Source organism: Henckelia pumila, chromosome 2, assembly GCF_033568475.1.
Source record: "Henckelia pumila isolate YLH828 chromosome 2, ASM3356847v2, whole genome shotgun sequence".
Classification (NCBI taxonomy): Eukaryota; Viridiplantae; Streptophyta; class Magnoliopsida; order Lamiales; family Gesneriaceae; genus Henckelia; species Henckelia pumila.
In genome coordinates this window covers 190,752,093-190,764,440 of record NC_133121.1, presented here as the reverse complement: position 1 = coordinate 190,764,440, position 12,348 = coordinate 190,752,093, and the positions used below count along the sequence as shown (strand labels likewise).

Genomic DNA, 12,348 nt, shown 5'->3' with positions numbered 1-12,348 from the left:
ATACGATACAAATTTAATTTTGATGTATTTAAATGTTTTTTTTAAAATATATATATTATTAAATATTTATCATTTAAAATAAAATTCAAAATTTAAAAATATTAAATTAAAATTAAAATTTTAATTAAATATTATTTTTAAAAAATTATATTTTTTCACGCTTTTTTCGAGCTTTTTCACGTTTTTTTGCGATTAATATGGTCAACCAAGAGGTTGATCGCTTTTTTCACACTTTTATTCAAAGCGAAGCTTTTTGCTAACGCTTCACGCTTAATCGGCGCTTTTTCGCGCTTTTTAGAACACTGTCTACGACATTGTGGAAAATAAGCTTTTAGGAAGTGAGCTTACAGAAACAACTTTCTTGGTTTACGACTTCAAACATCACAATTGCAACTTTAGATAGCTCCAAACAAACTTGGGAACGAATAACTGAAAAAAGACAGCTTACAAAACAGGCCACCCAAACATAAATGTCGCTATTAAAAATCTAAACTTCCACAACACATACATACACACACAACAACATCAAATTGAGAACATGCAAAACGTCGCACTTTTGTTGTAGAACTCGGTCAATAGGCAACGTCCAGATCACAATTTTGATTCAATCACACTAAGGGTTAGACAAGCAAAATCAAAATCCAGATCATTTTGGATACTGCCTTCTATCTAGCGGCGAGTGGCACCCAAAAGCGAAAGAAGAAATGTCCTGTAATGGCTTGATGTTTCTGAATGAACTGCATCATTCAATGACTTTCCATATTTCTTCTCGTACTCTGCTTTTATGTACAGCATATCCATCTCCGCTCTTGTTACTATTACTCGAATAAGTGTAGAATCATCAGTTCCCATGCCTTTCATTGCCTCGTGCAACACCTTAATATAGTTATTATGCAATAAGTGAAGCACAGAATTGTTGAATATTCAGAGAGTCGGAGAAAATGATGCAAAGAAAGAACCAAGTGAAAAGTAAAGAACATAGAGCTAAGCTTGGTTTCATGAGTGCCGAGGATTGTGAATGGAAAAAGCAAAACAGATTTCCATTTCATTCTCCTTTAAAGCAAAATCCAGATATTAGTCCTAGCCGGATTGAATTAAGTATGCTAAATGGCTAAACATTGAATTGACACCAATATCTTGGTGTATTTAAGTAATAGAATAGAATAGAATAGAATCCTCTTTTGTTATTGGATATGTAACAGGATTTCCCAGGTGCTTTAGTACGAACACTGTTTCCTCCAACTGAGTCGAGGATCAAACATAGGCTGAAAACCATCATGATTCCCAGATAAATAATAAGAGAACCATGAAACCTAAACTAGGAAACAAAATGTAATGAATTTTTACCTTCGCGAAGTACTTCCCAGGATTTTCAGCACACTGTAGAATAGTTAAGAGTGCAAACTCAAAGTTCCCGGATGTTTCACTTTTTATAGCCTGGCAGAAGATGATCCATTTACCAACAGACACAAAGGTCTAAATAATACTGCTCAAAATAGAAGTTTCACCTTTTTGAGAGAGTTTCCATACATACTATGGTAAGCAGAGGCAACGGCGGCCAAATGTGCCCGGCTACTTTCAGCGAAAATGCGTATAAAAGTTTTCTCGTCAGTCCCAAGTTTCTTCTCCCCAGCTTTAAAGAGGGACTTGGCATCATGCTCCACCCTTGCCCTGTCCACCTCAGGACCATCGTACCGCACCGTACTAACGTAGGCAAGCAGCAACTGTTGGATAAAAATAACAGGAATGAAGAATTGAAATTTCACACACATGAACTGATTTACGATGATACGATCAAAGTCTTCTTCTGCAAGATCGTTGCATTCCTGCACCTATCTGAATCTTCAAGTAGGTGTAATAATAATAATAATAATAATAATAAATTCAAGCAAAAATTTTGGATTCCTCTAGATTATTACTGGACCTTTCAAGCCTCCACTAAGTTCAAAGGATTACATTACATTACTTGCAGAGAACAAAAGGAAGTGGCTTTAGCTTATCAACATAATCTAGGACAACTCAGGCGTTAAGGCCGTTTTGATTTCAGATTTCAGATAGACGAATTGATCCGTTGATGCTTATCATCCTATCAATAAAACTTTTAGTAAAAAAACCTTCTGTCAACGAGATCGCAAATCACCTTTCTCCTATTAGAAGCTTACGTTATGAAATTTTAGACAAACTTTGAGGTGGTTTCATTGCGTAGCATACCATGCAGCAAGCAATGTGTTATGAAACAGCTTTAACTAAGGGGATTTTTCATTTCTTGATGTCTCAAAGATTTTATAGGGTTAGTTGATTTACATGGTCCAATGCACTTTTCCACATTTTGATGCCAATTGTAAAATCAAGCGCTTATACCCATAACAAAAGCTATAACTAGTTTTTAAATCATACAACGCCTACAATCACACTTAAAGGAAACTGATTGCCCCAAAAAACTTTTGTTTGTGTTGTTTGAGAGAGAGTGAGAGAGAACCTTTTGGAGATCACCAGTTGCTTGATATTCAATATCATGCTCAACATGAGCATGAAACCGTGCATGGTAAATTTGTTTTAAGAGTTGTAACTGGGGTGAAGTTCTGGAACATATTACTTCGGTTGCAGCTTTTAGATCGATGACATCACCAGTCAAAGCTTTCCTTACTATGGTAGCATCCTTTGCAGCAGGATCAGGCATCCATAATAATACAGCCCTCTGGAATAATTTAGAAATAATCGTAACATGCCAATCAGGAAATGAACAGCTGGAAAAGGAACCATAGCGAAAGTATGGATAAACACTAGATCATATCAGCTTCGATGCGTATTCAAATGTGGAAGCATCAGATGAGGAAAATACAATAGGCTACCTTGACATCTCCACTAAGTTCTGAAGCCAAACGGTCATTAATATCTTCAGAATATATGGTTCTATATTCTTGTGCAATAAGGGCGCGTTGTGTAGCATCTCTATGTGCAAGAATGTTAATGACAGCTGCAGTATCACATCCGAAACCTAACGGTTCAAATAATATTTGTAGATTAGTAGATAGATGCTGGATATTAATGGTAAAGAAAAGGAAGTGTTTAACAACCTCTTCATTTGCATGCATTGTTTGATTTGGTCTTATATTCATATTTTAAACTTATTTTTCAGAAAACAAAAGGCTTTTCGAGATATTACACAGAAATCAGCTTTCCCATCAAAGAGTCAAGCAAGAAACAACACCAAATTCTCAGTTATTGAAATCACAAAAAGTACATGTACCAGCAGATAACAAGTTTTAACTTAATCAAAGGTTGCCTGACCATTGTAAAGTAATAACCAAAAATATTGAAAGTAAATCCCCTAAGTCATTAAAATCTGAAACCAATTCTGATAAGAACACAAATAAAATAACAACGAAGAAATCATAAAGCAAAGAAACCCCCAAATCTGATTTCACTTCACAATTACTCAAAATAAGGAATATATTACCCTTAAAAGCTCGGTAGAGATGCATAGCATCATCGCGCGGCGAGGTCAACACCGGAGGCACACTCAAACTCGCCATTTCTCTCCAAAGAAAACAAGTGAAACGCTTCTTTCAACAAACAGAAGTGAAACTTTGCTCCAAAAAAAAAAGAGAGAGAGAAGTGAAACGCTGCTTTTATTGGTTGACCAGGAGTAAACGCGACTCGGTTCAAAATTTCTTTAAATAATCATAAAATATGATTGACATCCTTTTATTATTATTATTATTATTATTATTATATTATATCGCTCTTTGACATATATATTATATACTAATATCATTTATTGACTGAGTTTCTAACATCACGAGATCTCAGGTTCGATTTCTGCTGACTGCGGATAGATTTTCTAATTTATTTAGATAGATTTAGGTACTTTCTTAGCTCAAGACAAACACGTTTTGAGTCCATGCTCAAGTTCGATCAGTTGTGCGGGCAAATTTCACTCTTTAGTGTTGCAATATGATGTAATTTCGATACTCGATGCAATTTGTATTAAAAAAAAATCATTTATTGCCATGTTGAATAAATAATAAAGAAAAACAAATAATAGTCATTTTTATTTATTTAATATTATGATGTGTGAATAACGAGTCATTGAGAGCGGAACATTACCCAATGATTGAAATTTCTTTGGACACAAGTCACCGAATTTATTTATTAATTATTACGGCAACATTTAATTAATGGGGTCTGTCTATGCTAGCATGTGTCGCATCCAACTGCAAATATGCAAAAAAAAAAAAAAAACCTTTAGATCCCCATTCGGACAGTGCTCGAATGGGGCAGTATAGACAACACCGATAAATCGAGTTGAGTTCATGCTAGCACAAGAGTAGTATCCTAATATAAGATCTAATTGTTTAAAATTGATTTGGATATGTGAGATTTATGAAAATATATGGATCCCATATATTTAAATTAAAATTAGACTATTGGATATATTATAAGAATACTATATTTATGTCAAAATTTCATCAATTGATAAATCGCAACTGTGGCCACATGTCCAATATTAAATAAATTAATTGTAAATTTGTAATATCTGATGTTGACAAACTACCCACTAGAGATTTTAAATAATTATTACGGTGTTTAAATATTTAAAATTATGAATTTTTATAGAAAAGTTAGTTTTCATTTTTTCCAGATATTATTATAATTTTGGTGAGGATGGGAATTAGGACTAGCATACAACAATGTTTATTAATTTTAAAAGCCAGATACGTTTATGTACTAATTTTTTTTATTAATATAATTTTTAATTTTTAAAGTATAGAGAATAGAAGTACTTTAAAAAAATTTCATTTTTAGATTTATGAGCCAGTTTTCAGCCCATATGTTTAATATTGTATTACAGATTAAAGCCCAAATAAGAAATGGTCAAAAACTATTATCCTATCTCACGTTCAACGCCCCCTCTTTCCTTCCCCTCACCTTTCAAAAAATTTCAGTTTTACGTAAGTGTTTGGTTGAACTTAAAATTAAGGGAGAATGTACTTTTTCAAAAAGATCTTATTTTAATAATTCTTTTCTCCAAAATATTCCTTTATATTTTTATTAATTACCGTCTTATATTCCATAGAATTTACGAACCTAACAAGTCTATCTCTACACCGCGATTTCCTTTCCTAACAAGGATTTTGTTCTAACTTTTTCTATCTTTTTTTTTCTTACGATTTTTTTCAAAAAAAGTGTCTGACATATTATTTAGTAGTATTTAACTACAATTTTTATTTTAAATATTAATGATACATTAAATTTTTAATTTATTTTTTGAGTTTTTCTAAATTTAAATATAAAAAATATTTAATTATATATATATAAGTTTAACATTTATTTATAAAAGCGTAAAACTACTTCGTTTGTTTATATATATATATATATATATATATATATATATATATATAAAACTTTTCCATTACATTAATAATATTATATTTTTTTGATAATTTTGTTAATAAAAAGATCTTAAAATACCAAACACATCAACATATTTAAGTTGTTTAAAATAAGTTTATCTAAACACTTGAACAACTTATTTTTAATATAAGACCTAACAGCTTATAAGCTCTTAAAACAGCTTATAAATTCTAAGAGCTTATAAGCTGTTTTTAATAATTTTAGTCAAACGCTATGTTAAATAAGTTTTTTTTGTTGTTATTCGTTCAATTAAAAGGCTAGGATCACTTACCCGAAGTCCGAATTATTCCTTACCGACGATCAAATGCATGTTTTACTCAATTTTTGAAGCATTATCCAAGTGATATTATGTATTTTTCATATTGACGCGTGTAAATTAATTATATGATTTTTTTGGTATCGCAATAATTAATTTCAAAAGAACGATGTGTGATGATTTGTATCCGTGAAGGGTAAGTCATTCTCGATGAGTTAGAAACATGGGTTTTGGGAGTTAGCATTTAAAAGTTGAAAAATCCGATTTTTATTTCAAAAGAGTGTTTTGACGTGTTGTTGGAGTCAAACTCATGGGGATATGTTGTTACAAGGGCACTATGATGTGTTTTCTGGGTGTACTCCATGGGAGATATTGAGTTTTAGACGTGTGTATGCATTCGAACGAGTGCGTGTGCATGCGTTTTTTGGTCTAAACTCCCCCCACGCGTGGGTTCCCCAGAGGGAGCTCAAGGGCACCCATGCGGAAAGGGGCACACGAGCGTGACTCCCCGCGTGGGTACCAAATTTAATTTAAAGGGACATCCACGCGAAAGATCATGTTCACGTGGGTATGACCGATGTTTAATATTTTTTTTGAACAAGTTACGTCCGATAGCATGTGTGTAAGGGTGCGAGTGTGATATTATATGCATGATGCATAAAAAAACCCTCTATTTTTGGGATACAAACCTCTATTTTCGTTAAATTTCTTCTTTCAAGTGAGTAGGATTGCTCAAAGTGGGTAAATTATCGTGTCATTTTTATTGAATTTGATTTTTATTGTATGCTTGTATGTTGCAGTTAGTGTTTTTATTTGGTTTTTAATAATTTGATTTTTGGACTTTGGCATTTGGGATTTTAATTTCTTGCATATTTTAGTATTTAAATTATAATTTGTATTTGTTTTGTTAGATTTTTTTGTAAAAAAAATTCAGTTATATATGTTTACTTAGTTTGATGATTCTTACCATCTTGTATTATACATCTTTTTTATTTTTAGTTTTTTTTTTATCTTTCAATACAATTGTTTATATAATTATTTTTAGTTGCAAGAATTTGAAATTTTGATTATTATATGAAATTATTGTATTGATTCTTTCTTGGAAAATTTGACAATAAATAAAATCAATGTTTAATTTTTTTATTACGATCTTACATAGGTTTTATATTGTGTTTATATTAAATTTCATACCAACCATCAATCTTTGTTATTATTTAAATTATTTTTTGTATTTATTCTGTTAGATTTTTATTGTGAATTATGACGAAAAAAAGTAAATTTGAATCTAGAAGTTCAAAGAGAAAAAGAAAGAAATGCAATAGCTAGATTTATTAAATTATAAATTGATGATTATTATGCTCATTTTATTACTAGTTCGTATGCAATATTTTTATATCTAATACCCGCTTTGGAATCACCTATTAATCAAACTTAAACATGTAATAAATATCTTAAAGTACAATAATCAGTTAAAACCAGCAGAAAATCAAATGATTCAACAATACCATCGGCATAAATACAACCAATACTGAAATCAACTATTATACAACCCAATTGAATGATAATACTAAAATTCACAAATGAAAACCTGGCATGGAAACAATCCTAACACCGCTGTAGCTCAACGACCCCTACCTCTTGGTTGTCCAACCTAAGCCCTGTCCCGTGGAATGGGATGTCTAGAACCAAAAACCATGGATGTGTGTTAACAACACTCAACACGAAAGTATGAGTATACACATGCTATGAATGCTAATGCAAATGACGGGTACCAGAAACCTATCACGGTAAAACTCTGCTCAAACAAGATGCACCATGGTACGTAGCACCATGAACCGTCGCATCAAGAGGTGGCTCTCAAACCGGAAAGAATACGTGGATAGGGGTAACCAGATCTGAATCCACGGAATCCAACCATCCACTCAATAAATCGGTGCTGAGCAACCCCACTACAGGTTATATGAAGGCATAGGCTCAACATGATAATGCATGAAACATAATAATCGTGCATATATGCATATAATTCATTCCATATAAACATGCAAACATAGAACATGCATACTCAATCAGGACATCTCTGATAGTACGTCCGTACCTCAAAACAAGCAACACTAGCTCTCTAGTCCAATCCTATAAGAAGATAATCACCATATCACTTACTGCCTACTAAAAGACTTAACTAGACTAATAGTGTGACGCCCGGGGCTGAGGAGGCAGGGAGTGATCGCCGGTGCCAAGAGGTTGCACGGACAATGAGCGGCTCCTGGTAGGCTTCTAGGCGGAGGGAGACATGAATGAACCGATCTCGTGCCGGAATGAGAGGGGATTCTGAGACTGTGTAGGTATGGGACTACATAGTTGAGGAGGGCTTAAAAGATTTCATATGTACTGCTCATATCAAGAAGGTGCATCTTCTTTTCGGAAGCTCATCACATAAGAACTCCAAAGTTAAGCGTGCTTGACTTGGGGCAATTATAGGATGGGTGACCCCCTGGGAAGTTTTCCAGGGTGCGTGTGAGTGAGGATATAAGCACGCTGAAAAGACCCGTCTTGATATTGTGGGTCGTTACAAATGGTATCAGAGCCGACCTCTCTTAGTACGGTATGGTTCGGGGACGAACCAAGCGGAAGCTGGTTGACATGTGACGCCCGGGGCTGAGGAGGCAGGGAGTGATCGCCGGTGCCAAGAGGTTGCACGGACAATGAGCGGCTCCTGGTAGGCTTCTAGGCGGAGGGAGACATGAATGAACCGATCTCGTGCCGGAATGAGAGGGGATTCTGAGACTGTGTAGGTATGGGACTACATAGTTGAGGAGGGCTTAAAAGATTTCATATGTACTGCTCATATCAAGAAAGTGCATCTTCTTTTCGGAAGCTCATCACATAAGAACTCCAAAGTTAAGCGTGCTTGACTTGGGGCAATTATAGGATGGGTGACCCCCTGGGAAGTTTTCCAGGGTGCGTGTGAGTGAGGATATAAGCACGCTGAAAAGACCCGTCTTGATATTGTAGGTCGTTACAAATGGTATAACATCCTAGAACTTCTAGTGAATTTTTTTTTTTTTAAAATAACTCTCTAACTATAAAATAATAAATATAAATATATATATGCCCATACGTATATATATTGTACTTTTAAAAAAAATACTTTACTTAATTTAAAATACATATACACAATAAATATAATAAAAGTACTCGCATGCAATTAAATACTTAAAATTAATTACTAAATAATCATTCATAAGATTGCCATAATAAAATTCCTAAATAATATTTCTTTCACCAAGATTAATGAAAACTTATGAAATAAATACTTAAATCTAAAATCCATGCATGTACGGAAAATCTATAATAATAAAACATATGCGGAAATAAATGTTCTAGTCTCAACATAAAATTCATCTTAGAGCAATGGTCACGGGTTCTAGCCGCTGGATACTCATACGCCCTCGCCGCCAGTCGGGAACACATTAACTTCATTAATATTCTGCTCACCTGCACCATTTAAATCTAGTGAGCCTAGAGGCTCAGCGCGTTCTATCCTTATATAACAAAATGAAATCACACACAAGCACACATCATATAAAATACGTGAATATAAATATACGTGCATGATCTTAAAAATATATGCATATAGACATGAATAAATAATTATAATGCTTCATCATCATGCTAATCATAAACATCACATTTAATAAATCTCATAAAATGTCTTATCATAATTTTTTATCTCAACAGGTCGTATCCATGTCGGTGGTATCATACTGAGCGATTGATCAATCTATAAACCAACGTACGCGGCGGTGGGGTTTCCACCTCTGTGCTGCCACTTCACCAGCCCTCTCAGCTGGATCCATAAGCTCATCATACTTATACATCATTAGGAAGGTCACCGGGCCCAGGTATCCCGGCCTCCAACCACATCACTTTCCACCTTCACTTCAACTTCCATAAAAATATTTTTCATAACATGCTCTTAAACTTATCATGAAAATTCTTAATGATGCATGAACTTAAAATTTTCAATATTTCTTTATTTCATGAAAATTTGTCCGTAAATATATATTTAATTTATTTTCTTAAAAAAAATAATACTTATATATCTAATAAAAATGCATGAATGAATTAAATATATATTTACGAACATTTATTTTTTCCAAGGACTTGTTCGAGCTGCTGACCGCTAGACTTAAACTCAAAAATTCTTAGACTGGCCCAAAAACCCAAAAGCCCAACCTGACCTGGCCCATTAAGCTTCTTGGGCCCTCAAGCCCAAGAGAAACTAATGAGCTCACTTAAAATATAATTTAAGCCCTTTAACTAATTAACTTAATATTTAATTAATAAAAGTATTATTTAACCATTAATTATAAACTAGACCGATAAAATTATTAAACCCGACTACACTTGGCCCAATAATTCTCATGGATCACACGGCCCATGACAAATTAGTGGGCTCACTTCCATAATTATTTAAGCCCATTAAATTAGTCTAATTAATTAATTTAATCAAGCCCAACCCATTTATTTACTAACTTAAACACTTAATTAATTAAAATAAAATATCCAAGCCTAATTATTAAAACAAATCTAGACCCGGACTAAAAATAATTTGACCCTTAAATTTAGACCCGAACCGGACCCGGATCCAAGGACCCAAGCCCGGCCCAAGAACATCCCAAACCCACGGCCCACTCCCCCAAGACCCAACGTGACCTGCACAATTTTGTGCAGGTCACGGCCGTGTAGCAGCAGGCTTTGAGGCCTGCTGCTGGCCAGCTCCGGCCGCCGAATGGCCGGAGCTCCACCGCCCAGACGTAGCCCACGTCTGGGCGGTTCCAACGAACCAAGCCTCGCCTTGAACCGATCCCTACACCGCCCTAGCGACACACGATTCGGGAATCCCGAAGCTGCCGCGATTTGCTACTATCAACCCCTACTGCTTGACTCACGCCCAGCCCCTTCTCTTACCTTCTCCAAGACCGAACCACCCTCTAGACCAGCCCCTAAGGACCCTAACTCGAACCCTAGCCCTCAGCTCGAACCAAGCCCATCATGGCTCGATCAAAGCTCTTAAAACCACCAAGCTTCATGCGCGCATGCTTCTGCACCAGCTGGTTTCCAGCCTTGTCTAGCCACTTATAAGGTCAAACCACCTAGCCAAAGTGACCCTAAGGGACCCTCCTAGACCCATGAAACATAGGACAGCAGGCTCGAACTCTCCATGGCCAGAAACATGAATCAAACCAAGCCAAAAAGCGTAAAAACGTGAATTTCATGCATGAGCTTGAGTATTTTCATTTCAATTCACATACACATGCACTATCAGATCATTCATGCATAAAACTTTGTAATATGATCTAAATGGTGTTCAAGAAGGGAATCGAAACGTGCCTTGTTGAAGATTTGGACCAAACAAAGAAAACGACGCGTATCGGGCTCGTCGGGACGAACGACTTTAAAAAAATCCTTGCCGAAAAAACTCAAGAAAATCGTGTGTGCTGTGTTTTTGATGATGGAAAGCTTTCTGAAGGTTGATGGAGGCGGCTAGGAGAGTTTAGGCGTGAGATAAGGTGGGTTTTTAGGTTAGAATAAATTAAATTACACTAATTAAACTAAGTAGATAATTATACCATAAAATATATTTAAAACTCATAAGTAAAAATATAGATTAGGTAACATAATGAAAATCCCGTAATAATAATTAAATAGATTTTTAAAAGTTATTAAAAGTCATTAAAATTACTTATTTTGGGTAAAAACTAGCACATAATTAAATATATATCTAAATACCTTAATTTTCTTTAAATTATACCATAAAATAATATTTTAAGGCTCCTAAAAATATCATAAAATATTTTGGGTGTAAAAGTAATATTTCGTCCGTCCACGGTCCCGCCTACGCGATAAAAAAATAAACTTTCTAAGATAAATTCATAAATCACATCATACCTATTTAAATGCCGAAACAAATATTTAAAACATGCTAATAAATCATATAATTTAAATAATCACTCATTAAAACAATTTGACACATTTTCACATTATTTTAAAATTATTAAATCCCCTAGTTATGCATGCGGATTTACGTGCCGAATTTCTGGGCGTTACAAATAGATACTCACTGAAGCTAATCAAAGTCTATACTTATACATGTGTCCATCATTAGTCCTTTGATAAAGATGACATCAAAACCTAGGGACAACTCCGCTACGATCTTAGTAGCACCTCACTATAGATTGGCCTTCAAGACGATGCCTGGAAGCCTTCCAAAACCACAAAAAATGAGAGAGGAAGATGAATTGGCTAGTTACAATTGAAGTTACTCGGCCCCTATTTATAGACGATGATAAGTGTATTTTATACACTTAATTTATATATGATTTTAATTGTTAAATATTTGTTTCGAGCAGATTTATGTGGGTATTTTGTTGTATTTGTGTTTACAGTGAATTATGGAATTTTGTGAAGAAAAGAAGAATTATTGAATTTATTTGGAAAATGGAAGAAAATAAGAAGAGAAAAGAAGAAAGAAAAGGAACGTACAGATCAGATAAGAGAAGGAAGGTTAGTGGGCTTTGTTAATGGGCCAAGAAACATCAGCGCTTAATTTTAGCGCTAAAGAAGAGCTATCGCGCTACTTTTCTGGAGAATGAAGTCGAGAGATAGGCGCG

General features: G+C 34.4%; 1 protein-coding gene across 1 annotated transcript; it reads right to left on the bottom strand.

Annotated features, from left to right (window-relative positions):
* Positions 1–377: 377 nt before the first annotated feature.
* On the bottom strand, positions 378–3,629 carry LOC140880972 (annexin D5). Its single transcript, XM_073285895.1, has 6 exons — positions 3,461–3,629; positions 2,853–2,998; positions 2,480–2,698; positions 1,509–1,724; positions 1,348–1,437; positions 378–876 (listed from the first exon to the last, which is right to left on the bottom strand). The coding sequence occupies exons 1-6, from the start codon at positions 3,534–3,536 to the stop codon at positions 670–672; spliced, it is 954 nt and encodes a 317-aa protein (XP_073141996.1). The 5' UTR covers positions 3,537–3,629; the 3' UTR covers positions 378–669.
* Between the last annotated feature and the right edge of the window lie 8,719 nt (positions 3,630–12,348).

Coding starts and splice junctions, on each gene's coding strand:
- LOC140880972 (XM_073285895.1), bottom strand. CDS start 3,536: ATGGCGAGTTTGAGTGTGCCTCCGGTGTTGACCTCGCCGCGCGATGAT. Junction 2,699..2,852: donor AACTTAGTGGAGATGTCAAG/GTAGCCTATTGT, acceptor AAATTATTCCAG/AGGGCTGTATTATTATGGAT. Junction 1,438..1,508: donor ATGGAAACTCTCTCAAAAAG/GTGAAACTTCTA, acceptor ATCTTCTGCCAG/GCTATAAAAAGTGAAACATC.